This window comes from Heliangelus exortis, chromosome 22 (genome assembly GCF_036169615.1).
Source record: "Heliangelus exortis chromosome 22, bHelExo1.hap1, whole genome shotgun sequence".
Taxonomy (NCBI): domain Eukaryota; kingdom Metazoa; phylum Chordata; class Aves; order Apodiformes; family Trochilidae; genus Heliangelus; species Heliangelus exortis.
The window spans coordinates 8,254,584-8,282,146 of record NC_092443.1 but is presented as its reverse complement, the minus strand read 5'-3'; the positions used below and the strand labels follow the sequence as shown (position 1 = coordinate 8,282,146).

General features: G+C 47.1%; 2 protein-coding genes across 3 annotated transcripts in view; both read left to right on the top strand.

The window, feature by feature from the left end:
• The first annotated feature begins 51 nt into the window (after nt 1-51).
• UBAC1 (UBA domain containing 1) lies at nt 52-21,439 on the top strand. Of its 2 annotated transcripts, none has more exons than XM_071766315.1 (10): nt 52-469; nt 6,028-6,148; nt 7,596-7,669; nt 8,697-8,804; nt 9,888-9,990; nt 10,644-10,752; nt 11,482-11,713; nt 12,809-12,895; nt 13,539-13,677; nt 15,951-21,439. In XM_071766315.1, exons 1-10 carry the CDS (start codon nt 332-334, stop codon nt 16,064-16,066), a joined length of 1,227 nt encoding a protein of 408 aa, XP_071622416.1. In that variant the 5' UTR covers nt 52-331; the 3' UTR covers nt 16,067-21,439. The 2 variants fall into 2 exon arrangements, with proteins under 2 accessions (XP_071622416.1, XP_071622415.1); XM_071766314.1 differs by having other exon boundaries at nt 9,873-9,990.
• A 4,184-nt stretch (nt 21,440-25,623) lies between these two features.
• Nucleotides 25,624-27,563, top strand: part of CAMSAP1 (calmodulin regulated spectrin associated protein 1) — a 33,671-nt gene continuing 31,731 nt past the window's right edge. The window contains exon 1 of the mRNA XM_071766304.1: nt 25,624-25,967. The gene's annotated coding sequence lies outside the window, so the exon portion shown is untranslated. The remainder of the gene's footprint in view (nt 25,968-27,563) is intronic.

Sequence of the window (27,563 nt, the reverse complement as noted above, 5' to 3'; positions counted from 1 at the left end):
TCCGGTAAGGGAAACTACATCTCCCAGCATCCCCAGCGGAACAGCGCTCTTCCGCTTCCGGCGGTGGCGGGAGCGCCCCGGTCCCCGCGGAGGGACGGCCGGGCTGAGCGGAGCGGCGGGGCCGGGGCAGCGGGCGGGCGGCAGCGGGACCCCCCCGAACTCCCTCCTGGCAGCACGGCCCGGCCGGGCTCGCCGCTCCCCTCGGGGCTGCCGGGGTCACCTTCATGGGCGGGCGGTAGCGCGGGGCCCGGTGCACGGCGGTGCCCGGGGCCTGCTGAGGCATCGGCGGGACAGAGCGGAGGCCGGGGGGACGGCGGCGGGACCCGGGGCGATGTTCGTGCAGGAGGAAAAGATCTTCGCGGGGAAGGTGCTGAGGCTCCATGTGTGCACCATGGAGGGAGCGGAGTGGCTGGAGGAGGTGCCCGAGGACACCACGGTGGAGAAGCTGAAGGAGCGGTGCCTGAAGCACGTGAGGACCGGGGGAACCGGGGGAACGGGGGGGGTGTGGGGTCCGGGGCTCGGTGGCTCTCCTGGGGCTGCCGGGATCCCGGTGCGTGTGTCTGGCTGGGCTGGGAATGGTGGCGGGAGGGGAAGGCAGGGAGGGAGCTGCTGGAAAAAAGAGGTTTTGGCATCTTGTAAAAGGCTTTCTTTAAAAAAGGAGGGGAAAAAAAAAGACGGGGAAAAAAAAAAAAAAAAAAAAAAAAAAAAAAAAAAAAAAAAGGTAGCTCGGGTAAAGAGATGTTTGTGTGTTTTTCTTTCCTGGAGTAACATATCCCACAATTGATGTAAAAATGTTCCGTGTAGAAAGGAAATGCCCATTCCCAGAGTTTTGTGTGCTGGGGAAAGGAGGATTTTTGGGGAGCTGCTTTGCAGCCTCACAGAGCTCGGTGGGTGCTTTGTGGTTGTGGTTTTGTCCTTTGTGAACTGGCAGCCAAGGGCTGTGAGAGGTGGGTGAGCTGGGTTCTGCTGCTTTTCCCCTCAGAAGTTACAGCCTGCTTTGTTCCTTGCTTCTGTTTAAGAACAAACAAGGAAAGCAGCAGCTGCGGTGGGGAACTTCCCCTTTTTTGAGAAAGCCTCAGTGCAGCCTTGCCCTGTGCTGTGTTTGAAGGGAGGTAATGGGCTCTTCTAGAGCTCTGCCTCTGCTTGGAGCATTCAGGTCTTGACCTGTCCAAAAGGAGGAGAAAAAACATAAAAACACCCAGGCACAGCCTGTAGAGGTTGATCGGGAAAACCCCAGCTTTTTGTACTCGTGTGCTGAGTTACCACTGGTGTGTTTCTGGGTGATAAGAGCTAAAATCAGGGGTTTCAAAGCTCTTGGACTGAACTAGGAGGAAAAGCTGCCAGGAGGGTGTTTTACTTCAAAGCAAGCCCGTGACTGACAGCAGCAGTGTGTGAGGTTGTGTGACCCAGGGGCTGGCCCTGTGTCTGCTTTCTGGAGCCAGCACAGCAGCTTGAGGCAGTCCTGACCTGCTGAGTTTCATGCTGAGGGACCTGTGGCTCTTTTGAGTGGCAAAAGCAAAAGCCTCTCCTCTCATCTCTGGGAGCAGAGTTTACTAAATCACATTTAGTAGTAGTTTTTGTCTTCAAAATCCTGCAAATACCTTTTTCTTTTTTTTTTTCTTTTACATTTCCTGGAAGAAGTTTTGTGCTCCCTTCTTGTCTCCCTTCAGCACAGCTGAGGGATTAAGCTGAAGAGTGGTGCAAAGGCTGCCAGAACAGGGTGGGGTGATGATGATGTGCATATGTGCAGAGCTGAAAGGCCTTTAATTATCTGAAAGCTTAATTGAATGGATGCTTGCACTGCAGAAGACAGTTGATAACTTGGCATGAGGCTTGATTTTTGTTTTCTCTGTTTTGTGCTAATAGTGTGGATTTGCATAACCATTGTGGATAACACATGGCTTTGGAGGGGGGGAAAATAGAAATGGAAAAATGGTGTTTCCTGGTAGTGGGTGTGTTGCAATGAATCTTGATAGCACCTTGAGATAATGTATGGAGCCATCTCCTGATTAATATGTTCCCTGGAGTCTGAGTTCATTCCTTCAGTGAGCAGAGGAAGAGAATATTTGAGGGGTGGCTGTAGAGAGGTGGCTGCTTTTCCCTCCATAACATTCAAATTCTTACTGATTTCTGAACTGAACTCACTGGGTTCTTTTTTTTTTCTTTCCTCAGCTTTTGATTGTGGGGTTTTTTTTCTAGATAAAGGAAAAAAAACCCCACTCACTCCCACTACTTCTGTCTCTTGACCCCTACCAATTCAGTGGTGATTACATGTTATTAAACTGCTGCATCAGTGATGCTCTCTGTGCAGCCTGAACACATAGCTGATAATAAGTTGTTTCCCTTCCAAGGTATTTTTGACCTCAAGTTTCAGAGTCACAGTGTTCTCATGCAGCACTTCTCCCTTCCCAGGGCCCCACCACCTTAGCAGGAGCAATCCCTGAGCTCTCCCCTGCTTTCCTCTGGAGGCAGCTGCTCAACCAGAATCAGGGGCAGCTTCTCAGGAACTCCAGCTTAACCTAAACACGTATAGAATGGGCTGGGTTGGAAGGGACCTCAGAGCTCAGCAAGTCCAACCCTTGCTCCACTCCCCCCGTGGTTCCCAGCCCATGGCACTGAGTGCCACATCCAGGCTCTTTGGAAATATCTCCAGGGATGGAGAATCCACCCCTTCCCTGGGCAGCCCATTCCAATGGCTGAGCACCCTCTCCAGAAAGAAATTCTTTCTCATGTCCAACCTAAACCTCCCCTGGCACAACTTGAGACCTCTTGTGCCCTCTTGTCTTGCTGAGAGTTGCCTGGGAAAAGAGCCCAACCCCCCCCTGGCTCCAACCTCCTTTCAGGGAGTTGGAGAGAGTGATGAGGTCTCCCCTGGGCCTCCTCTTCTCCAGCCTCAACACCCCCAGCTCCCTCAGCCTCTCCTCATATGTATGATCCCAAATTCCTGTGCCCACCCTCAAGGCCAGCACTGCACAGGCCTGGGGTGCTGGGGACAGTCCTGGTGCTGATATTCTCCTTCCAAGAGATGTTTCCTTCTTGCTGAGGCTTGGCAGAATTTCTGGAGCTCTGGTCTAGGCTGTGGTCACACACCCAAGGTGCCCAAATGTGGGCTGTACAGAAGCTCTACCTCTGGTTTTCCAGGTAATATGGGCCAAGATTTTAATGAGTCTGTGCTGCTTCTGTTCTGTTTTTTCTCAAGCTGCCTCAGTGAAACTCAACCTGGGTTTTAAGGTATGATAAGGAGTATCTGTGGAGCAGAAAAGCAAGGTGCTTGCTCTCAGAGTACAAAGATAAGGTAGGTTTAATGCCCCTGGGCATGTTTTGGATACTTTGTGAGGGTTTTAGCCACCCAAGCTTAGCAGCAGGGAGTGTCAGCACCATTTTCAAACGTTTCTCTTAATAAAAACAAACAAAAAAATGCTTTTTATTTTAAAAACAAACAAAGCCTTGTGATTTCTCAGGATTCCAGGCTCTGCAAACAGAGCATCACCAAGGCTTGTAGTTTCAGGTTCACAGGTACCTGGGAACAAAGGTTTCTCACCTGCCCAGGCAAAGCAGCCTGCTGGAAGCTCCAGTGTTAAACAAAATGCAACTATTTATGGCTGAAGGAAAGCCATGAAACAGCAGCTCCCCTCCTTATAGACCTTTTGAGCAGAAAGATGCAGGAGACCCCATTGTCCCTGGTTCTGCACCTCTGATTGCCAGGGAGCAACAACCCCAGAGCCCCAGCCATGCTTGGGGCACCAAGGTGCACCCCAATTCCTTGGGTTTCAGGGTGCACCCTGATTTTTGGGCTTTCACTTGAGGCAGATGCTTCCTCTGCACTGCACAGGGAGTTCTTCTCCCCCTTTCCTGTGCATTTCCAGTGCTGGTCTCTCTCTGAGCAGGAAGATGTTTTCAGTTATACTTCAAAGCACTGTATTTAGTCAGTAGGATCACTGCCCATGCAAACACCTTTATATAAACTTAAGGAAAAAATGGATTATAGGTCTGTGTTGTGTCCCATCCTGTCCCACCCCAAACATACACCTCCCAACTCCCATTTTCAAGTATTTCCTTTCTGGGGCCTGACTCTAAGGATCAGTAGCAGTATTATTTGGAGCTTGTTCAGAGAGGAGATGTTCCACTGATGTACTCAGCTTTTTGGGTAACTTATCCAATTGATTGCAGGAGGTACTCCCAGCTGCTTCTGGGCTTTAATGCATTCTTTGGCTTTTGTTCAGCAGTTAATGTGCTGAAGGGTTGGTAAGAAGCTGCTGGTACATGAAGCAGGACTCAAACATTCTCAGTTTCCTTCTCAATCTTATTGAGGCATCAGAACCATCCAGGAGTTCAGGTGAGGGACTGAAGATCCAGGTTGGAAACAAAAGTGGTGTGAATGCAAAAAGAGCAGGCAGCTGAACTTAGCTGCAGCCACAGCAGAAAAGGTGATGATGGACAGAAGGGATTCCTTCCAGGGAGGCTGCTGCCTCATGTGATGATGAGCAGGGTGAGATGCTACATCAAAGGGTGGCAGTGATGTCAGTGGGGTTTCTGGAAATGGCTCTGATGTGTCAAGGGTGGATGCACTCTTCTGCAGACGTGGTCAGAGTGGCTTGGTAGAAACATATATTGAAAGAAGTGTCATTAAAAGTTGTTTGCTGTGGGCAGAGCAGGTGAGGTCAGTTTTAAGTGTCCTGGTTGGTGATGAGAACAGTAGCATCAATTTTGTGGTTTTGGTAAGTTGTTATTTTTAATTTTGCATTTCTGGAATTGCAACCACTGTGCTTTCTTTTTTTTCCACTCAAACACATTAGAAGTCTCTAGATTCACTGATGCAATGTTCTTGAAACTCCTCTCTCTGGATCTGGGAACCACTCTGGTGTGAAGATGAGTTAGTTCAAGGCCTGTGTGTGTGTGTGCATGCTCTTTATTTCCTAGTGAAATAATTGACAGACAGTTTAGAGTTGTAATAAAGAACTGACCACAACATTCATATGTGGGGAAAAAAAAATGTCTTGTGTACTGATTATAGTTGGGAAGAAAAGTTGTGACTGTAACTTTAGATCAGCACTTCCAGCCAGGAGCCAGGCTGGGGCTCCAGCAGCCAAGTCTGTTGATGTCAGCTTGAAGCAAGGTGCAGAAACTTCTGTTTCCTTCCCAGTTCAAGGTCAAGTGTACCAAAACCACTGCTGGCAGTTTCTTGTTTAGTCTGTGTGTAAATAATAATTATTAAATGAAGCAGAGAGTCTCTCCTCTATTTTGACACTAGTTCCAGATGAGGAACCTACTGCATCATTATTATAGCTTTCCCCTTCTGTCAAAAAGCTGGATCCTCTTTGTAGGGTTGCATTCTTACTTCATGATCCTAATTGCCACCCCCAGACTTGTCACTAGGAGTGAGTGACCTTGGTGATCTGCTGCAGGATTGCCATGGCAGTGAGTCCCAAACCATCCCTGCTCTGCTCCAGATTGCTGTAGGTCTGACTGTAGGACCAAGCACTCAGGATGAAGCATGATAGAGGGGTACTGGGCCACAAAAGGATAAAGCCACTCACACAGCCTGGTGCCCTTAAAAAGTTTCATCTGGGGCAATTAGGCTGTAATGTTAGGACTTTGGAACTGTATAAAGGAGGTTTTTGTAGCACATGATAATCAGTTGGAACTTTAATCATAGAACTTTAATCATAGAATCTCCAAAGTTGGAAGGAACCTGTAAGGATTATCAAGTCCAGCTTCCTGATGTAGGTATTCATTTAACACCCTCAAGGAAGACTAGAACCCTTCCTTTTGTTGATTATTCTTCCCAGCCAGGAGCTTGGATATGCAGGTGGAAAACTACCACAGTGTTGGTACAGCACAAATCAGGCCTCAGTTTCTGTGATAAAGCAGACTCTGTGCACTGCCCTCCAGCATATTATTGCTCAGTTATTTAAGCTGTTAAGAAGCTGGTAAAAAATGGCACAGTTTGTCTGAAATTCTCCACAGTCACTCTTGCAGCAGGCTTATTTCTGTCTTCTGATCTTCAGTATTTATTCTTTCCTGCAGTGTGTACCTGGGAGTTTGGAGGATCCAAAAACTCTGACACATCATAAGTTGATACATGCTACTTCTGAGAAGGTGCTGACAGACACTAAAACAGTGTTGGAGGAAAACATTCAGGATAGAGGTAAGACTGTGGGGCTTTTTTAAACCCATCAGAATGGCAACATGAGATTGTATTTAACTATTTGGCAAGTTCCAAACAGTAACCTTTTTAATATCTACTCACTACATTGACATAGGAATGTGAGAAAAAAAGGAAGAGGAAAAAATCCTTCCCCCCCCCCTTTGCTCCCCTAGGAAGCACCTTGAGCAGTTTGCTTTTCTTCACTCTTAAGAACTGAAAAGGAATTAGGAGTATTCATTCAGCTGAAAGGTTAAACAGATTTTTATCTCCTTTCAAAGGAATTTTTATTTTCAGACCTCCAGGGCAGCATTTATTCTTCAAAATTATTCCAAAGTAGTTATCATGGCTGAAGACTCTTTAGACAGCCAGCCCAGTGCTGCAGGTTCTTGAGGTCTCCAGGTCAAGCAGGAGGATGTTTGCTGATCTGAGTGTCTGCAGTTTAGGTTTCATTCTGCCCTCTGCAAACTTAGGTCAGAATCCACCACTCTGTATCACTCAGGCTCTTCTTCTCCTGTGCTCTGCTTGTCAGGGAGAGCAGATCATGGCCAGGAGCCAGCCTGTGGATCCTTTTGCATTCTGATCAGCTGGACAACTGAGGGTTAACAGCCTTCACCAGCTGTTGCTCCTGGCTGTTATGTGCTGAGCCAGCCCAGGGAAAGCAGCAAAGCAGCTTGTGTTTGCTTTTTACTTGCTTAGTGCAGGGGGCTAAAAGCTGCATGTCAGACCATAGCTGGCTGAGGTGTTGCAGGTGCTGCACAGGGCTCTGAGCAGTGTGTTCACCTCTTCCCACCCTTGGAATTCCTCTGGTGGTAACTGAGGTGCCAGAGACTTGTAAGGCATCACCTCATCTCTAGACAGAGGCTGCCTTTTAATCTTAAGAGCCTGAGGCCAGCTCATACCAGGTGAGATGGGATATCTGAGGCTAAAGGCCTGTTTGCCCTCAAAATAGGTGGGCTCCCAGTGATGTATCTCTTCTGTAGACCATGAATTCTTCTCCTGCCACTCACACACAAAGTTGAGCTTCAGCCTGATGCTGGAAGTTCTTGTTGAAGGTTTCTGCAGATGACAGAAAGCCCCATCCAGCTTAGACCCAGGGAAAGCCCAGAAAGTGCTGGTGTGTTCTTGTTATGATGGGCTGAGTGCTGTGCTGTTAATGTAATCCTACAAGACACCTGGAGCCTGAATAATCTTTCTTTAATGGTGGTGTCTGAGGAGAAGAAACCACTAAAAGTCAAAGCAGAACTAATAATTGGACCATGGTTTGAATTCACTTAAAACACAGGGTGAACACGTAAAGCCACGTGGGTTTTAAACAGTGGAAAGGATCTGATGCTACAGTGGAATTAAAAGAAAATTCCTGTCCAGGAAAATGTGAATTTGTGAAGTTTCTGACAAGAACTGGTTTCACATTACTTTCTAGTATATTTCAGTACCATTCTCTTCCTAGATGTCTTGCTTTTGGTAAAGAAGCGTGCACCACCTCCACTCCCCAAAATGGCAGATGTGTCAGCAGAGGAGAAAGTGAGTTTGAAAGACTTCTTGCCTTGGCTGTTTTCGTTAACTGCTTTATTGATGAGCTTTGCCTGTGTTTGAAAACCCAATCTAAAGATGTTGATTTGTGTCAGGCTGTCTTCTGTCTTTATCTGTGTGTGGCTTCTCACTCTCTAACCAGGTCTCTAGAGCTGAAGTGTTGGCCCCCTTCAATTTTTTGTAATTTGATGTTGTTGGAATGTAATTACTGAGGTCAGTGGTGCCCAGGATGATGCCTTTACACAGTTTTTTTTACCACATAAACTGAGTGAGGCTTGTCCTTGACATTGGTTACTTCCAAGTGTCTCTACTTTGTCCTTGCACAGCTTTGTTTCTTCTTGCTTCCTGTAGGTCTCTGTCCCTTCCTGTAGGTCCTGGTGTTTGTCTCTCTCTTCAGTATGGTCTTGCTGTGCAGAATGTCACTGTAAGAGCATAAGTTATAAGACTGGGAAATATTTATAGTCTGTACCCTGCTATGTTTTCTCCTGGACTATAACCATGTACTGAAAATCCCAGGCACCATTTATCTCTGCATGATACTTGCAAGCAGTGAAGCCCTTGCCCTGCTGAGCAGTTAAGTGTCAGTCTGGGCACAGTTTTGAAACATCCTCAACCACCCTTGGGTTTGAAGAGGGACAGAGACTCACAGAGAGTTGCTGTGAGCCCACCACGTGGAGCAGAGTATTGTCCTGAGAATATGGCCTCTGTGCTCAATAAATCCCTTTCCCTCTTGATGCAGGAATTTCCCTGTGTGTTTAGAGAACAGAAATAGGCATAAGGACTGAAAGTGGGGCAGGTCCAGTTTTGCTGTACCCAACAGGTCCAGTTGTGCTCTATAATGACAAAATGGTACTGGTGCTCTTCATCCTTGGTGTTGCTGGGCTGCTCTTTTTCTTCGTTGCAAGTTACAGAGCTCTGCTTGATGCCTTGAAGAATACGCAGCTGCTCTCTGCTGTGCTGTGTTCTCTGTTCTCTGAGTAATGGGTTATGAAACCTGATCATGTTTCCTGTCTTCCAGAGGAAGCAAGAGCAGAAAACTCCTGATAAGGATGCAATCCTCAAAGCCACTGCCAACCTGCCCTCCCGCAGCGTCGATCGCACCGTGGCCCATCACAGCATGAGGGATGTAAGTGTCAGACTTGAATTTTTTTTGACTTGCACACCAACATCCAGATAGGCTTTAATCTTGTATAAACTTTCCTCTGGCATGTGAATGGGTTTTTCTTTTCTCTGTAGGAGAAATTCAGATTTACATCATGGGTATTAAAGTAGATAGCTTAAGATTCAGATGCAGGTCGTGCTGTTTACTGATCAGAAAACATTCTGTTCTCAGTTATGATTTTAAATGTTTTATTTAAAATTTTATTTATTTATTTATTTATTTATTTGACTATGGGAAAGCCTCAGTAAATGCAGTCATGCAACTGTGAAACCTTCAACAGTTATTCTGTAATATTCTTAAATAGTTCATGTGTTTGCTGTGGGTTGGCTTGTTTTCTTCCCTGGTTTTGAAAAGAGAAACAAGGCATAAATTTTTACTTCAGTACTTGAATGCTGTTTGGGCCTGTGATGTTCAGCAGTGTGGGGACTGCTTTTGCTTTTCTGTTCTAGTAGGGGCATGAAGCAACAAATCTGTTTCATTGCATGCTGTCAGACTGCCCTGGCAACCTGCAGGGGACAGTTGGCATCTAAGTTGTTTAATGGTCAGCATGACCTTCTGAGCATGGCATACTTAAAAACAAGTGTCCAACTGTAAGGAATCTGTGATGCTTCAGCTCAGAAAATAGCTTGGATCTGTGTTGTGGAAATGTGGATTACCAGGAGGTAACTGGTAGACGAGGAAGCTCGTTGTTTCACAGAACCAAGTAGCACTGGTGCAGAGCTACTGTGACTGTGTTCTCACACTGCTTGTGCAAGGGGGAAGACAAAGTTTTCTGGAACACTGCATGTCTTGTGGTGGCACTGGGCAGCAAGCTGTGTTAGAAAGAAAAGGACCTTTCTGTCCAGGAGCTTTTGCTTTACATGTAGCACTTCACAGGAAAGGCCCAATGCTTCTTGAGAGATTAAACACTGAAAATAAAGCCTTCATAAAGCAACCTGCTGTACAGGGGGCCAGACTGCTGCTGAGATACTAACAATAGATGTATTAAGATTTAATCATGTCTGGTAACTTCCTGTCTAAATGTTTTGACAGTCTTCTTTCTTGCAGTTCCAGACAGAGCTCCGGAAGATCTTAGTGTCTCTCATAGAAGTTGCACAGAAATTGCTAGCACTGAACCCAGATGCAGTTGAACTATTTAAGAAGGCAAATGGTATGAACATATCTTCATAGTTACTAGTTTGCTCTTGGGAACTTGTTTGCTTCCATGACAGAAGAGAGCAGACTTGCAGAAAAAAGTCCAGACCTTGATGTAATAGCAAAGCTCTGGCAGGCTTTGTAGGTATAGGTTATATAAAACTTGTGAAGTTCCATTAAAAAAATACAGGAACATGGGTAGTGGTTTGGGACTGGAAAAGTTCACAAGAGTTGCTCTTTAGGTATGGTAAAGAATAGTTGAAAATGCACAAGAAGATAGTAAAATGAGGAGAAAGTGCAGCTGTTGATTCAGTTTGTGAGATGAGATCTGGTAGGACCAGGTGCAGCTTCCTTTCACTGAAGATCTATTTTTTTAGTTATCTGCAATCTCCTATGTGCTTATAGGGAAATACCATGGTACTGTGAGAGTTAACTGTCTTACAACTGAGGTCTTTAACACATCTGGACAGGGGCTTTGTCTAGGAAGAGTCTAACTGAGCCTGATCGAGCTGAGGGCAGCAAAGTAAATGATGAGATGGCAAATTCAGGGCAGAAACAAAAGCAGGGATGGAAGAAAAGAATGGGGTTTGAACTTAACACATGCCATTCCATTGAGAAAGGGGTTTATTTTAGTTCAGAGTCCATCTGAACATTGTTTTGTTTGTGTAGCCATGCTGGATGAGGATGAGGAAGACAGAGTGGATGAAATAGCTCTGAGGCAGCTTACAGAAATGGGCTTCCCAGAGAGCAGAGCTGTCAAAGCCCTTCGACTGAACCAGTAAGTGTACTCACCACCCTGCCTGTAAAACACCTGATATGGTTAAAACAAAAAAAATTTACATTTTTTTCTTTTCTGAAGTCTCCTTATGTGGGTCACCTAAATCTGGGTTGGAAAAAAAAAGCATTGACTCCAAGAAGAGTGCTGCCTCAGGAGGTGTGCAGGCAGCACGGGGAAGGGGAAGCAGAGCTGGATTTCTTCTGGAAAGAGGAGCTGGTCTGGGGTTCATAAGGCTGCCAGGCTGGCACTGGTTCCAAGTATTAATATCATGTTGTTTTCTGCTTTAGAATTCACATTTACAGCTAAAAAAGCAAACCAAGCCTGTCCACGTTGGTCTTTCAGCTGTAGAAAAACACTGTGTTCTTAATGGCATTCCTTGTCAACAGTTGCAATTAGTCAGTGTTTGTCTGTTGTGGGATGAAGCAGGTGATGTGGACAATAAGGTGACTCCCTGACAAATGCCTTTTGAAACCTGGGTTGCAGCTGTCCCAAGTTGGACTTCATTCCTCTGTTCCTCTGACTTTCTGGCTTCAGAGAAGATTGGGGTGCCCTGAATGCACAGAGAATCAAGGTGCTGAGATTTGTTGCAAAACTTTATATGTGACTTTTCAGATACTCATTAACCTGCAGGCCAGAATACCAGAGGAATAAATGCACAGGCAGATGTCTGTGGAGCAGGAGTGTACATCTGGAGTGTGCCTCACCCCTGTGTTCTGGTTTGCTTTCCAGTATGTCAGTGACACAGGCCATGGAGTGGTTGATAGAACACGCAGATGACCCTACAGTGGATGCTCCCCTGCCAGGTCAGACTCCATCAGAAGCCACAGCTGAAGTTGGAGCATCCTCTGCTGAAGCCACAGCAGGTCCTAGCTCAGAAGTGGGTGAGGAAGAGGCCAAGGATGAGCTGACAGAAATATTCAAGAAGATCCGGAGGAAAAGAGAGTTTCGCCCAGACCCACGAGTACGTGCTCTTTATTTCACTGTTTGTGAGGATTGGAAGTGACTCTGGGAGCACCATGGAATCCAAATAAATGTTTAGTTGATAAATGAAATGGGATGTCTGGGTAGATGTATAGTATGCTGGCTTGGCATTATTTTATTGGAAGTCTGTTGGGGACTGTTTAAATTTAGGTTGCTGAAAGAGAGATTTCCTAATTAATGCACTGCTCTCTCAAATAACAGTATCTAAATTACTGACACTGTTACTTCTGCACCTGTGGGACTGAAGTGGGCTGCCAGACTCCTGGCATTGCCTTTTATATCTGCAGCCTGGGAAGGAAGGGTTGCAGAGCAGGAGTAGGTCCTTTTGCTTTAGGAAAGAGCATTAATGTATGTAGGGACAAGGGAAAGGATCACCAGCAGATTTAAGTCTTGCAGCAAATGCACAAGTGATCCTTTTTTCAGACCACAGTATTAGCTGAAGTGAAAATAGGTGTTGTGATCACACTGTGAACTCACCAGGAGGTGCTCTAGAATCCAGCATTTTGCTTCTACAAGTGACTGTTTCTTGTGTTTTCTGTCAAAAGCCCCAAAGGTGTTTGACCTAGGTATAAATCTTATGTGATGAAACATTCTTCTAACAATATCTAGGTAGGCTTGTCTAGATACATAACACTTGCTAGCAGTGTAATAAACCAGGGAGTAAAATTCAGTTCAGTGAATAGAACTGCAAATGCATGTGGAGCATGATGTCAGTGAGATGTGAACAGAAGCTTTGTGACATGAGGGAAGTTCTGAAATGAGTTTCTGTCCCACTCCTCTGCCTCCTACCCCAGGTAGACTTGAGTTGTTTTGCATTCAGCTTTCAGGGCTGTGGATAGGAACTACCTTCCTGCTTAAGATTTATTCTTTTTCCATAATAAAGGCACTTGTGGAAGTATTTGAAAAGTTAGCAGTGTTTGAAAACATTGTAAATAAGATTACTTAGTGCTCTACAAGTGGCAGCAATGGGCAGTCAGTGACCACGTGGAATGTTCCTGCACAGAAGGTGAAAGAATGTGATTGTTCTTGTCTGTTTTAACTGTTACATTTATTAAGCTGTACAAATCTGTTCCAGGCTGTCATTGCCCTGATGGAGATGGGGTTTGATGAAAAAGAAGTGGTAGATGCACTCAGAGTAAATAATAACCAGCAAAATGCAGCTGTGAGTACAATGTCATTTCCTTACTGCTAGAACACTTTGCTCAGCTCATTTTTTGTCATTGATATTTTGATCTGTCATCAAGCCCAACTGTTACCAGAGGTGAAATGAGCACTGTATATCCTGTGCCTCTTTTAAATTGGAGGCACAGCCAGAATGCAAAGGTTTTAAACTTCGTAGAGAAGCTCAGTGTGCATGAGATTGTGGCTGGTCTGGTTGGGATATGTGGATTTTCAAAAAGCTTTTGAGAACCTCCTCACCAGAGTCTGCAAAAGAGATGATACTCCTTTGAGAAAGGAGAAGGTATTCCAAATAATTAATAACTAATTAAAGGACAGGAATAAATGAGTTCCTTTGAACTTGAGCAGTGCATCTGTAGGCTGACACTAATCTTCCCTGAGCTTTGATCCATCCAGAATTGGTATAATTTTATCACCATACCAGGTACTGCTGATGTTCCCATTGAAATAAAGGTGTTAGAGCAAAAAAACAGTGAAGAGGCCCCTGGTGTGGAGAAAAATACATAGCTCAGTCTTTAACTTTGAAAGGAAGTATTTTTAACATGCCACATTGTCAAAGCTTTGGAGACTTTTTTGTTGTAATGGAACCAATCATTAAATCTGTTGTGCCTGCTGATTTCTTTCAGTGTGAATGGCTGCTGGGAGACAGAAAGCCTTCTCCAGAGGACTTAGATAAGGGCATTGACACCAATAGCCCTCTCTTCCAAGCCATCTTAGAAAACCCAGTGGTACAGTTGGGGCTAACCAACCCTAAAACTCTACTAGGTAAGTCCTGCTTGGGTTCCTGATGTGTGTACACATGGTCTCTGTAGTTGCTGGGAAATAGGGGTGGAAACTGGATGAGGACAGCATGCTTTGTGGGGTAGGTGCAGCATGCTTTGTGGGGTAGGTGCAGCTCAGGACCCTTTTTCTCCCTTTCAGCAGCTGAATTGTTTACTTCATCCTGAAACTCTGCTAAACCCAGAACAGAACTTGGGGCTGTCCCAGAAATGATACTAATTCCCCAGGCTGCTGGATTGCACTTGCTGAAGTCAGAACTTTAGTAGCTGCTGGCTGCAGTGCTTTTGTGGATTTAGGAGACCTTTTGTGTGCTCCCTTTAGCCATGAGGGGTAAAATCAGGAATCTGTCTAGAACTGTGATTATTTCACAGAAAAAACAAGGCTGTCTCCTGCAGTGGAGCTTCCTGTGTGCTGAGCATTGAGATGGAAGATAACCAAATACTATGGAAGAGTAGCCAAATAATTCTGAGCCTTGCCCTATCAAAGCTGAGATAATGTGTGTGAAAATACACTTCCTTCTCCTTGGGTTTCAGCTCTGTGGTAAATCTCTGTGTTCATGGTGAGAAAAGCTGTGAGCACAGCAAGTACCCAACTGATGAGCCTGACAGTGAAACAGAAATGTGATGAATTGGTCTCTAACAGTGAAGAATGACATTGTATATACAAAGTTTAGCATTTAGTCTGTCTTCAAAATTTATCTGAAGACCTGATTTTAAATAGAGGGTATGCATGCAGCTCCTTCAAAAAAAACCAAAAAAAACTTTAAAAAATACTACTCTAAATGCAATTAGAGTTTGTAAACCTTTAAATAATTCAAAAGCAGAACATTCCCACTCTGATTTCTGAACAAATGGTCTCTTCATTTGCAACAAGAGTTCCACAGTGCAGCTCAGACTATAAGTAGAAAATGAGATAGCATTCTATGTGCTCATAAAGCTTGGGTGAACATCAGATAATATATTCCTAATGATTTATCTGCAAATTGCTTATGTCACAGATTTTAGTAACGAATGTTTGCATTTAATTAGATACTTACAGGATGCAGATAAATCAAAAAGTTTTAAGCTTTTGAGTCTTTGTAAAAGAATGTAGGTAGTGGTAGAAAGAAGTGGGGGAAAGTGAGATCTGTGCTTTATTCTGGGCTTTTCTCCAGCCATGCTGCATGACCTTGAGCAAGGTACTGATGGTGCTGCTCAGCCTGTGAGGTGCTGGCTACTTGCAGCTCCCCCAGATGTCAGCTGGAGCTTTGCACCCTGACTCTCCTGGGAAAATTAAGGCACTGCCCTTGTTGGTGGTCTGCCAGACCCTTACAACACTGACATTTGGATGACTTCTGGATAGGTCAGATGTATAACTGCTCTTTTTGTCCTGCTCCAAATGTCCAGTAGTTCAGCTCCATGTCTGTCAGGAGGTTTATAAATCATTGCCTGGGCCATTCTTCTGCCAGATTTTCAGCTGAGCTGTTGCAGGAGCTGCCTGGTTCCTTCAGCATAAGGAGAAAACTGCAAATAAGCACGTTAGAAGGAGGGGGGAAAAAAAAAAAGCCACAAAAAACCCCATAAAACCAAAAAAAACCCCCAAACAAAGCAAAAAAACAAAACAAAACCCAAAAACAAAGAAACCCACCTAAGCTTTTTTTAAAGACAGTATTTAATCAGCCTTTGTCTGCAGCAAATTTAATGCCAAGGAGTGGGGGAAGCAGAACAGCTTGTTGCATCCCTGTCTGTGGAGGTGGCACCTGCAAATCGTAGAATCCCAGACTGGTTTTGGGTTGGAAGGGTCCTTATAGCTCATCCAGTGCCAACACTCTGCCATGGGCAAGGAGACATCCCACCAGCCCAGGCTGCTCCAAGCCTCATCCAACCTGGCTCCCAACACTTGAGGGCTGAGGCAGCTGCAGCTTCCCTGGGCACCCTGAGCCAGGGGCTCAGCACCCTCCCAGGGAAGAATTTCTTCCGAATACCTGAAGTAAATCTCCCCTCTTCCAGGTCAAAGCCATTCCCCCGTGTCCTATCTCTCCATGCCCTTATAAAAGGCTCTTCCCAGCCATCAGGCACTGGAGGGTGCTCTGAGGTCTCCCTGGAGCCTCCTCCAGGCTGAACGCTGAGCGCAGGAGCTGTGTCACGGGCAGCTTGGGCTGAGGGCTGCCTTGGCATTGCAGCTATTTCTAACTGTCCTGGTGTTGAAACATCCCAAACACGGGAAACCTTTGCTGACTGGGAGACTAACAGAGTGTTGCAATTCCCATCTCTTGGCAGCCTTTGAGGATATGCTTGAAAACCCCTTGAACAGCACTCAGTGGATGAACGATCCGGAAACGGGGCCTGTCATGCTCCAGATCTCCCGAATCTTCCAGACCCTGAATCGCACGTAGAGGGGGGATGCCAGCCCACTGTGCCACCTCCTCCTGTCCCTCATGTCCCCTCCTCCTCAACGGGAGGGTGCCTGGATTGTCTGGGGAAGGGGGGAGGGTGGATGGAAGGGGGAGAAGGGAGGAGATCCTGTCAGAGGGGGTCTCTCGCGTCAGAGCTTCTGTAGTTACAGCCAACTGAAGTGAATTGCCTTGTGGATTTTAGTGGTAGTGGAAGAGGTTTGAAGACTTGTTTATGTTTTCAGGTATTAGGCTTAAAATAAAGTATATCCAAAAATAGGAAAAGGTTTTGTGAAAACAAGAATCTGATTGTTGGGAGGAAAATATGATAATGCTTGTTACAAAGGCCTGTGACAGTGGTGTTCTAGCCAGTTTTGCTAGCATCTGGCTAGTGTTTACAAAGGTCACTGACCACTAGCATAGGAAACTCATCATCTCCATACAGTATTAATTTATGGCTACATCAAATCCTAAAATGTTTTTTTTAAATTGATTCTTAGGAAATGTGGTTTTTAAAGTCCAAAAATTGGGGGAGAGCAAGCACATTTCTATCCAAACTTGTTAATTTTCCATTATAATTTAGGCAGAACAATTCAGAGATGGAATTCTTTTAATAAATAGCATTACTTTTTCCTATTTATTTTCTGCATTAGTGTTGTTGCAGTCCCACAGTGGTTCTGTAGGAGATGTTCTGTCAGCTCCACTAAAGGTGCAGAATCTCTTTCACAACAGGACTTGCTACACCCAGACTTGGATTCTTAGGCTGCAGTTCATAGGTTCATACTCCACCTTATCCTAGCAGAAGGAGGGATATATTCACATGTTTATCTTCACAGTTTTGGGCAGACTTGTGGGTTTTGACTTTATTTCAAACTGTTTACAAAAAAGCACCTCATCTGCATGGATTTTTTTCACTGGTGATTTGTGAAGCAGAACCACTTGGGTTTTGTCTTGGTTAATGGGTTTTAAACCACACTTGAAACCACTGCTTTCTTTGAGATAGAAGTGACTTTTTTGAGACTTATTTTACTTTGAATAGGAAGAATGCCAGGCTGTGGCTTTCCTGTTTTTGTTCAATGACTGACTTGAGGTTTCAGACAGGAGTTAGGGGCTGTTAAGAGCAGAGCTCACTGGTGAATATCCATCTAGTTTTTGTGACAATCAGGCTCTGTGGGTGTTACTTTTTTAAGAAACTGAATAAAAATGCATTTTGTTTTCAGCTTAGTGCAGCATGATTGACATCTGTCATAATCCCTGCCATCCCTTGTGTTTCACAGCCTGGTTTTGGAAAGGCAGGCTAGGCAAGACCTGCCTCTCCAAAATGTGGAGTAACCAGATGCAGATCGAGGTGTCCTGTAACAGAGAGATCCTGAAGAGCTCTGCAAGTCACTTTCTTAAGTGTGGGATGGGGTTTTGGTTGTTTTTTGTTGATTTTTTTTTTTTTTTTTTTTTTTAAACAAAAATGCAACAAGATACAACCTGAAACCCCACAACAAGTTTTGGCCTGAACTTGGCATCAGGTCTGTGCTGTTATGCAGTCAAGGTGCTGAAGTTGCCAATTTCACATAATTAATATGAAGGGTGGGGAAATCAAAGCAGCATGAGATTTTATCTAGACTTACTATCCCAGGATTATTATTTGGCTTTGTTACTTGTGATTTCATATTAAGCTTTACAGTTCATGACTGCTAAAATATTTACTTCTGCATTTAGAAATCCCAAGCTTTCTAGAGATGAGGGGTTGTTTTTTTTTTCTGTTCCAATTGGTCAGTAAAATCATTTTTCTGGACTCATGCTAAGAACAGATTGACAGTGTGATATTATACTGTAACCTTGCATTGTAAGTGTGAAGGTAGGACCCTGAGCCCAGTGAGCCCAGCACAGCAGCTGGGACTGAATGCTGTAGTGTTACAAAAGGGTTTTATTTTTTTTCCCATTTTTTTCTTAATCCTTGAAGCTTTTTGCCTGTAGTACTACCAGGAGACACCATGACTTGAAACTCTTAATATTAGAGGTGTGTGTCCTCTGCCAATTGGGATTCTAGTAAATCTTGCTTTTAATGAGAATTTTCAGAAGACAAAGCTAAGAAAAACTACCCTGGTTTGTTGGGGGGGTTTTTTAGCTTTGGAATGAGTAAGGACAGGTTCAGACTTCCTGAACAGATGCTTCAGTAGCAGTCTTGGTCTGTGAAGAGTGTGAAGGGTTGCTGAAATGCTGCTTCTGATTTCAGTAATACACAACTCAGGCTGTCAAGTGGCTGTAGAGCTTTCAGACAGATCAGGCAAGGTCCATCTGTCAGCTTTTAGAGTCAGGTCAAGGTTTGGTCTCTGGCTGGTGGGCAGAACCTGGGTGAGGAGGATGGCAAGAGCGAGCAGCCCATCTGTGCTGCCCGGGTGTGGGAGTAGCTGCTGAAGCTGAAGTGTTAAGTGCTGGGTGTTCTTGATCTGCCAAACAGTTTCCTTGCTTGGTATGGCTTTAGTGTAGCCCTGATTCTCTTTTAAGAACTTTAGTTTCCAGTGGCAAATAGCTGAAAGAGGCCAGAACTTAGGAGATGTGATGCTCACAGCAAGGCATAGGAGTTAATTTAAAATAAACAAAAAAAAAATACCCTTGAGGTTAAAGGAACACTTGAGGAGTTATCAAGACATCAGTGGTGCTCTTAGGGTATGAATTAGTAGCAGACTTTGTGTCCTCACCAGGCCTGGGTGCTGCTGCTTCTTCAGCACAGGAAGTGGAGGGGGTTAAGTCCCCTGTGCCTGCAAAGGCCTCAGTTGTCCCAGTTTTTTTTCAAAACCTGCAAAAATCTGAAAGGTGACTGCTTTTGAGTCAGCCTCCAGGTCTCCAGGCACAAGGGGTGTGTGTGCTGAGAGCTTTACCTGGTGATAAAATCTCCTGTTCTATGGCTGCAGGGAACTGGTGGATTTGGTCTGTAGGCCAGGGAGAGGTCCTTAAGCCCATGGGAATGGAAGTCTTGTTTAAAAGGAAAAAAAAAAATTCTTTTTTGAGAAAGAACTCAAGCAGTAAGGATTTACAGGCTCAGGTCCTGTGCTTGCACCTCTGGTGTTCAAGTTACAGCTGGCAGAGATGTGATATTTAGTTGTGTCAGAGCATGGCCATGGGGATGGTTGGAAGCCTGTGGGATTTTGGAGGAAGGAAAGGGGGTGGTAGGTACCTCATGCAGTGTCTGTTTCCTACAGTTCTTACTCTTTGCCCCATCAGCTGATACAGACAATCTTCTACTTTTTGATATTACATGACTCTTGAAAGCTAGCTAGCTATTTATTTAAATATGTGTAACTTATAATGTTGTCATCAAAACAGTGATATTTTTAATAGAAATGTACTATAGGGAAGTTTGTTCTCAGGGCTTCATATTTATACTCTTCATAGGCAGATGCATTTTAAAGGGATGTATTTGGAAAAAAATGCCACTTTACAAACTTGGACCTTGATTGGCTTGACCTGTGAGCCTGAGCTCGTGTCACTCCTGATAAACCTCTCGTGTCTGGTCCCCTCCAAAGAATCTGCTGTTCTCTCTCTCCTTGTGAGCAGTGATTTGAGTGAAGACTCCAAGATCACTGCATCACGCTATGGAATTGGTCACACAAGGTTACCCAGGAACTTCACAGTTCCCTGATCTTTGCACCGTTTCAAGGACACTTCTGTTCTCCATGCAGCTGGAAAATTAACTTGCATGGTTCCTAAAGCAGTCCTCAGTGAGCTCTTCTGGGCTGGTGCAAGCTCCAGCCAGCTGCTGCTTTCTGGCTGCTCACAGCCTCTGTCACACATGGCCCAGAACCTCAACCTCCATTGCTTTCCTCACTCTTCTGGAACCAAACTTGTCTTTTGGAGATTGATCTCCTATCTAAGAAACACTTAAACGGTTATTGAAATCCTTTTTAGTTGGGACTGTTACAATTTATGATTTTATCTTTTTTTTTTTTTTTTTTTTTAGGCATTGTGATTCATGGGCTGAGGGTCTTTTAATGTATTTTGAAAGCTGTTTATCTAAGCATTGTACCAAACGAATGTATAGTAACACTGTCAGCAAATATTGCCTGGGGAGGAGCTGCAGAGGTGACCAGTGATCTCTACTTCAGTGGCAATTCTCTGGAAGTCATGTGCACAGGATAGCAAGTGTTTCATCCAAAGTAAATCCCCCATTTTTTTTCTACTTTTACTAAATAGCGTTTTTAATAACTAGCAGAATAGCAGTGCTTGCAGCTGGGTGTTTCCATCCCATCATAGTCCTTGTGCTTTGTGGCATAAGCAACCCACTGAATGGGGCCTCCTCTTTGGCTGAAGGGTTTGTTGTGGCTGCTGCTGGAGGTGGGACAGTGGGTGAGCTCAGCCAAGGGGGATAATCCCCAGGGGACAGCCAGCACTGTAAATGACATTTCTGTGACTCTGCTATCATGGTGGTTGTTCTCACCTGCATCCTGACATCTCAGTGTAACAAAAGGGGGTTGTGTTTTGGTTGTTGGGGGTTGGTTTTTTGTTTTTGTTTTTGTTTTTAAGGCCTTTTTGCCCTAGATTTGAAGATCTTTAATGCAGATCCTGTTTGCAGCATGTGAACTTCAATAAATGTAAATGCATTAAATTCTTACTGAATTTTGGGTATAGTTTTATATCATGCTCTGGGGAGAGGGGGAAAAAAAATTGGATCATGTTTTAACCTAAGCCCTCACAAACCACAGTGTCTTTGTTGCAGCAGGTAACAGAGGCCTGTAGAGATTTTTTTTAATTTGCATATTTTTATCATAGCTTAATGAACTATTCCAGGATGTGATTTGCTATCCAGCACTCAGCACAAGGCAGCACCAGTGAAATTATATCGCAAGGTACTGACTTGACATTTTTTTCATTTCACCTGTGTATAAACTAATTAGGTACAGCATCCAATAGTTTTTACATGGCACTGACACTGGTGTGTGGCATGCACGGCCATTTCTGAGCTGTAATGTTACTTTTCTGAAGCCAAACTTGGGTGAACATCACTGAGCCTCTGGGATTCAGGGTTCATTCTGGACACGCTCCTGTGGGTGCCCTGGGAGGGAGAAAACCAGCAGGCTTTGCTCCTGCACTGCAGCCCTCCAGGCAAAAAGCAAGAAATATTATTGATCTGTTGTCCTTTTAGCCAGGATATTGTCACCTGAAAAATCAATTTCTGGAAGGTATGGTGGGTGGTAGCAAAGGCAGAGCTGTTCAGGCTGAAACAGCTGTGGACCTGTGATGTGCAGAGAAGTTGTACCCACGGATGAGACCAGAATGAATGCTGAGTCTTTGAACCTGCTCACACTTACACTGAAGACACTGACATTGTGTGTTGTAAATTTATAATATATCTTAAAAATAAAGTTTTTTGATTTATTACAAGGTGTTCTGAAATGTCATTGTCAGGAGCAGCCAAGGTTTATGAATTCGGTGCTCAGCGTGCCTGCAGACTGCTGGAATTTTTCCTCAGAAAATAAGGTATTTTGGGAGCTGCTCACCCTCTTACAATTTGGGCAGCAAATCCTGGTTCAGTAGCGGGTTTTGCACCTGGAAGTTTATTTCTCCATTTTCCAGGGCTAAAGGAAACAAGATTTGTTATTCCCCTGGGATGGGGTGATGCCACAGAAGAGGGATTTGCTTGACAGTTGTTGGCTGATTAAATTGGAAGCTTTTCCTTCCACAAGAAGGGAACTGTCATGATGGAAAACAGCTGGAGCAAATAGCAGCTGGTGCTGTGGTGGGCTGCAGCTCATTGCACACAGGGAAACCAGAATGCTGCTCTTGCTCCTGTGGTGCCAGTGCTGCCTCTTGGCAAAGGCTTGGGAATCATGTCCTGGCCTGGCCCGTGCGTGTGGTTGCCTGGAAGGTGAGGGATGTGGATGCTGAATTTGTGTGGGGATTTCTCTAACAAAGAGGTGGGGTTATTAGCATTTTCACACAGTGTTCAGGGCATGGAAGAGCATCTGCCAGCAGCCTGTTTGTTTAGCAGCTGGGGAGGAGGTTGGAGCAATTTCCCTTGCGTTCCATGAAAGATGCAGGATTAGCACGTGAGCCATCTAAATGCTTATTGTTCAGTGCAGGTTTGTAAGTGTGGTGCTGATAAATGCAGGTATTCTCTTGCTGCAACCCCTAACTTGGATTTCCTTTTATGCACAGATCAGCAGTTGGCTGAAGGACAGTTCAAAGGTCCAGCTCACCAGCGATTTTAAATTAAAGCTCAAAAAAACAAAAACCAACCCTTAAAGCAGCTCATGGCCTATCATTAGATAATAGTGCTTCTGAACCTAAACTGGTATGGCAGGTCTGGGCAGAAATGCACTCCTTAAAAATTAAGAAGTGCTGCTATCTGAGTGACAGGATGGGTCGTAATTGGCGTCGTGTTTGTCGGCTCTCAAGCTGAGGAGTGCACTTTGGGACAGGGATGTGGCACTGATGTTCCCCAAGGAGTGAGGCTCAGCAGCCTGGGAGCAACCTCCAGCCTTCATCAGAGCCCAAACCTGCACTACAAAGGGTGTGGAAGCTGAGTCCATGTTGCACTTGGCTGTGCAAGCTCTGCTTGGTGTTGGCATGGTGAGACATCACTAACAGTGTGACAAGGGACATGTCCCCATCCCCTCAGCAGAGCTTTGTCCTCACCTCTCCAGCACACTTGGGCAGTGTTCAGGTTTTCTCCTTCCACAGCTCAATTTCTCCCAGGAATTGGAGGTGTCTGGTTGCAATAACCCATAAACAGGAGGAGATTATTGTAAAGGACCTGGTGGGCTCCAGCAGGGGTAGAAGGAAGCAGAAGGTGCTGCCCTGGGTGCCCTCTGCCCAGCTCGAGGCCACAGTCCCCTCTGACTGTCCCATTGGGTGCTCTCTGCTCCATCTTGGGTTTGGGTTTTGTCTTTTGTTCTTTTTTGTTTGTTTAATGGTAATTATTTTACTATATTGCAGCTCCGCAGACTGCTGGGATGCTTTGGTCTAGGTAAAGTGGGTCTGGGGCAGAATTCATAGGCAATTGATTTTCCTCTCACTACTCAAAAGCCTTCACTTTAACCACAGGACACGACCTGGACCGTCCCCGTGGTGGTTTGGTTCTGGAAAATGCCTTGGAAGGCAGCAGGTCTGTGGGGGATGTGTGTGAACAGCATTGGGATGGCTGCCAGCCAGTGTGACCTGAGGAGGGGTGGCAGAGTCCCAGCCCCGTGGATCCAGTGTCACCAGGAATCCCATCACGGGTGGGGGAGGGACATCAGTAACTCGAGATGGGCTGGACCAAAATAAACCTGGAGAGGTGACCAGCTCCCTCCAACCCGAAGGTTTCCATCAGATGCTTGGCCCAAGAGCTGGTGCCCAAGGCCTGGGGGCTCTCACCGTGGCTCCGGGTGCTGCCCCTGCCCTGGGCCGGGGTGGATGCAGCAGTGGGAGGATGCAAACCCCACGGGCTGGGGTCCTGCACCCATCCTGCACCCCAGGATGACAGAGGGGTGAGTTGCAGCTCTGGCACAGGGCACTGTCAGCACTTGTGCAATGAGCGCTCCCTCCCCGGGGGCCGAGCCCTGAGCCGGTCGGGCTGGTTCTGGGCCGGGGCTCGGGCCGGTTCCGAGCCGGGGCTCAGCGTGTGGGGTGCGAGCAGCAGCTGCCGGGGCCCCACGCTCGATCCCCGGTGGGGGCTGTCCGAGAGGTACCGGTGAGAGCTCCTGCACCCTGCCAGAATCCAAGAATTAATCCTGGGAGACTCGTAGCGCTTATGCATGATGTGGTTACTGGGCTTTTATGAGCCGTAGCTTGGGCACAAACCCCACGGGTGTTGCAGGGAACCTCTCCTTGTCCTCAGAGGAAGGGCTGCTCCCCAGGGAACCTCTGCCCGGGAGCCCCATCCCCGCAGCAGCTCCCACGCACCCGGAGTGGGGCTGAATCACGGAGCTGGGGTGCAGGGCAGCCCCTGGGGCCGTGCTCAACCTCCTGCGACCCAACCTCCCGATCCCTCCCCGTTGTGCCAGGAGGGATCGGGATGTCTCTTTGGATTCCTTAGAGTAGATTTTTGCTCTGCTTCCCCCGTGGTTCCCACAGCCCCAGACAGGGTGGGCTGTGGATCCCCACAGCCTGCTCAGCTCCTCCACAAGGAAAATAGCTCCGACCCTTCTAAACCATCCTTAAAAGGCCACCAGGCGCCCGTTCCCGTGCTGTTGGCTCCGTCCTGCAGCAGCCCTCTCCCATCTGTGTTTTCCCCTCCCCAGGAGCCGGTTGCCAGGCTGCTGCCATGAATCACAGGGCACTCTGCATTTTCCCTCTGCTTCCTCACCAACGGGCTCCTTCCTCCCCGGCTCCCACACAAGAGCATTCACCAAGGACAGGAAAAAAAAGTACAATCCTCCATCAAATCTGCTCTCTGGCCCCTTCCCCATCCCTCTTCTGCCCACAGACAGGAGACTCAGCAGCCCGTTCTGCCTGCCAGCCCCTTTTTTTTTCCCCTTTGCAGGATGTGTGCCCAGCACAGCTGAGCCCATAAATGATTTGAAAGCCCCCTGTGTCTTTGTCCAGCCCAGAGGGCCCATCCTGGGAGCAGGATGGTTCTGGTCCCCTGTGCTGCAGCGCTGGTGGGGCAGCTCTGGTCCTTTTGGGCTTCCCCAGTGCTGTCACCTCCCAGGCCAAGCAGTCACTCAGATTTCTGTGGGTTACCACAGCCTGTATTTATAGCTTGCTGTGCTAAAAATAAAAACCTCGAGTGTTGGGTTCCCTGATCCCAGCCTCACAGAAGGAAGGATACCCAGGAGCCCCTCAGGAAGGTGGCTGGGGGGGTGTTGAGCAATGACCCTGGGGCTGCTCCTGGGGAGAGCTGAGAAAAGTTTATTTCTTGGTGATCACGTAGCTGCTGCATCACTCTCTGACCCGGCGTGGCTCTTGCTCGGGGCAGAGCCTCGTGGAAGGACTCTCATCCTGCTAAAAATACTTCATTCTGTGTCATCAGGCTTGATCTAACGAGCCTGGGGGGACTCAGCACTCCTGGCTGTGGTTATCTGGTGGTGCACAGCAGGGCTCTGAAAAACCTCCAGAAGTTGGAGCCTTTGGGTGTGGTGGTCCCTTGGTGGTCCCTCACCTCCCCAGGCACACGCACACCTGATGTTTCTCTTCTTGACCAGTTGCCAGGTGAGGTCCTTTCTCAGCCCCCCCAGTGTGACCGTGCTGGGGATGCTGGGACACTGAGGAGCTGCAGGTGCCTCCCAGGTATGGAGAGGATCCCATGGGATGATGTCCTGGAACAGCATTGCCAAAGACAAGGAGCCCAACACATCCCCCTGAAGGTGACCTCCCCGTTTGTGTGCCCAGCACGAAGGTAAAACCAGTCAAGGCAGGTGAGTTCTCAACTGGTTCCCTCATCCAGTTGAGTTTCAAGCCGAGGGCAGCAGGATCCCATCTGCCAGGGTGTCCATCCTGCTCTGCCGCAGCACCACACAGAGAGAGGGGCTGACCCCTGGAGGGGTCCAGCATCTCCTTCCCTCCCCACTCCAGGGCTCTCTCTCCCATCACCCCCAGGACCTGGGTGAGAGGCTGCCCAGGGAGCAGCAGGGCTGGCTCTGGGTGTGCTCCCTGTTCAAAACCTTCCAGATTCTACCAGTAAAAACCAAACCAGGAATATTTTGCTCCTGACATCGCCCTCGGCCCCTCCAGCCCCCGGCCCCCTCCTCCGTGTTTCTGATGTCATTCATAACCCAGTGTGAGTCAGTCAGCAGTTGCCATGGCAACTCCAGCGATGCTGGGGAGCTCAGTGCTGCCCTGCTCCCCCCGGCCCTTCCCGGGGAGCAGAGGGGACCGAGGCCCCTGCAGCTGAGCCCCCAGGATGTGCCATGAGCTCCTGTGCCCTGGGCTGCTGCCCACAGCCCCCCCAGGACCCCCGAGGCTGTGAGGATGCCGGAGGCTACGACTGGTAAGTCAGTGCTGGCCGGGATTCACCCATCTGGGGGTCCTGCCAGGGGTCTTACAGCATCCATGTGTCCTCCTGGGCAGCAGCACCCACACCCCAGCCCCATGAATGTGGGTGCTCTTTGCAGCATTCCCTTCTGCATGTGATCCAGGCATCCCCAGGGAGGGGGGGATGTCACCCTAATTCTCAGGGACAGTGGGGGTGCAGTGGCTGCTCTGAACCCAGGAGTGAGGTGAGGGCAGGGCAGGGTGGTGCTGGGTGGGCATCAGCCTCGACGTGTGTGGGGACCAGGGTGCTCTGGAACTGCATGTGTACAGCCCCAGGTGTTGGGGTAGCATCCATGCCTGATGGCCTGAGTCACTGTCACCGAGTCCTCTGTGACAGGGACAGTGGGGTCACTCCTGTCCCAGCAGGATGAGATTCCTGGGAATGTGTTTGGTTCCAGCCCCTGGTGCTGCTTGTGGTGTTGGGGCTTCTCTCTTCCCTCAGACCCCTCCTGGTGGGGGCTGTGTTCTGCCTCTGACAACTTCAGTGTGTGCCCAAGCCTTTGGGGGGGATCTGGGGGATACCCTGTGCTGGGCACCCCGGGGTGTTCAGGGAACCCCTGAGTGCCAAGCCCTGCACTCTGGAGCATCTGCATCCCTGGGAGGGAGTGGGGACAGGGCTGACCCCTGCCCACCCCATCCCCAGGGCATCTGCTTGGCAGCCCATCAGCCCAAGTTGGCTGCTGGTGGCTCAGAGGTGCTGGCATGGCTTGATTTCCTGCTCCTGGTGACTTTGACAGCCAAGTTCTTGCTGTTATGTAGGACCTGGACGAGCAGGACTGAGATGTTTCTGGCTGACTGGTACATTAATGTGTTTCTCTGGCTGCAGATTTAAGGGTGTTCAAGTGCAGCGTGTGCAAGCTGGCAGGGGCTGGGGGGTGAGAAAGGTGATGTTTGTTTTGGCACCTCCCTGGAGGCAGGGCAAGAGGGGACAGGGCTGCTCAGCTGTAGGGTCAGCAGCACAGTGACCCAGGAGCTGTGTCCCACCAGAACAGCAGGAGCTAAAAATGGCAATGAATTGAAATGCAGGGGGAAGGCACTGCCCAACCCCAGCCAGACCCTACTTTGACAGAATTAGAGGAGCTTTAATCTGCTTTTGAGGCAGCTTCTGCTTTTTAGCAACTCTCTGGGCTCAAGTCTTGCACAGCAAAGGTTCCTGGGTTAGCTGCAGTGCTGTGCCCTCAGCCCAGGGCCAAGGGGGTTGTGTTTATGGAGGAAATTATTCATTGCTTTCCAATAATCCTTAAATAGTGGTGGGAGAAGCTGGAGATACATTGTGCTTTCTCTGCATAGTTATACATCTGTGGTGAATGCAGTTTTACTTTCCAAAGTGTCCTTAGGAAAAAGGAGCTTTTTGGAAAGAAAGCAAATCAACAGTTCCCAGCAAAACTGATTTCTGTCTGAACACTACCCAAATATGACTGTGAGAAAAGGTTTAATGAACGTGAAGATACACAGAAAAATCTCATTTGCTCATTGTTTAGATCATGGCAACACTCAAAAACCTCTCAGCACTGGCTCAGCTGGTCCCTGGGGTGTCTCTGGATGGGGTTGC

What these genes read in the sequence shown, in the direction of transcription:
- UBAC1 (XM_071766314.1), top strand. Translation starts at nt 332, where the DNA reads ATGTTCGTGCAGGAGGAAAAGATCTTCGCGGGGAAGGTGCTGAGGCTC. An exon ending in ACTATTTAAGAAGGCAAATG is followed by an intron (nt 9,991 to 10,643) that starts GTATGAACATAT and finishes TTGTTTGTGTAG; the next exon opens with CCATGCTGGATGAGGATGAG. An exon ending in ATAACCAGCAAAATGCAGCT is followed by an intron (nt 12,896 to 13,538) that starts GTGAGTACAATG and finishes GATTTCTTTCAG; the next exon opens with TGTGAATGGCTGCTGGGAGA.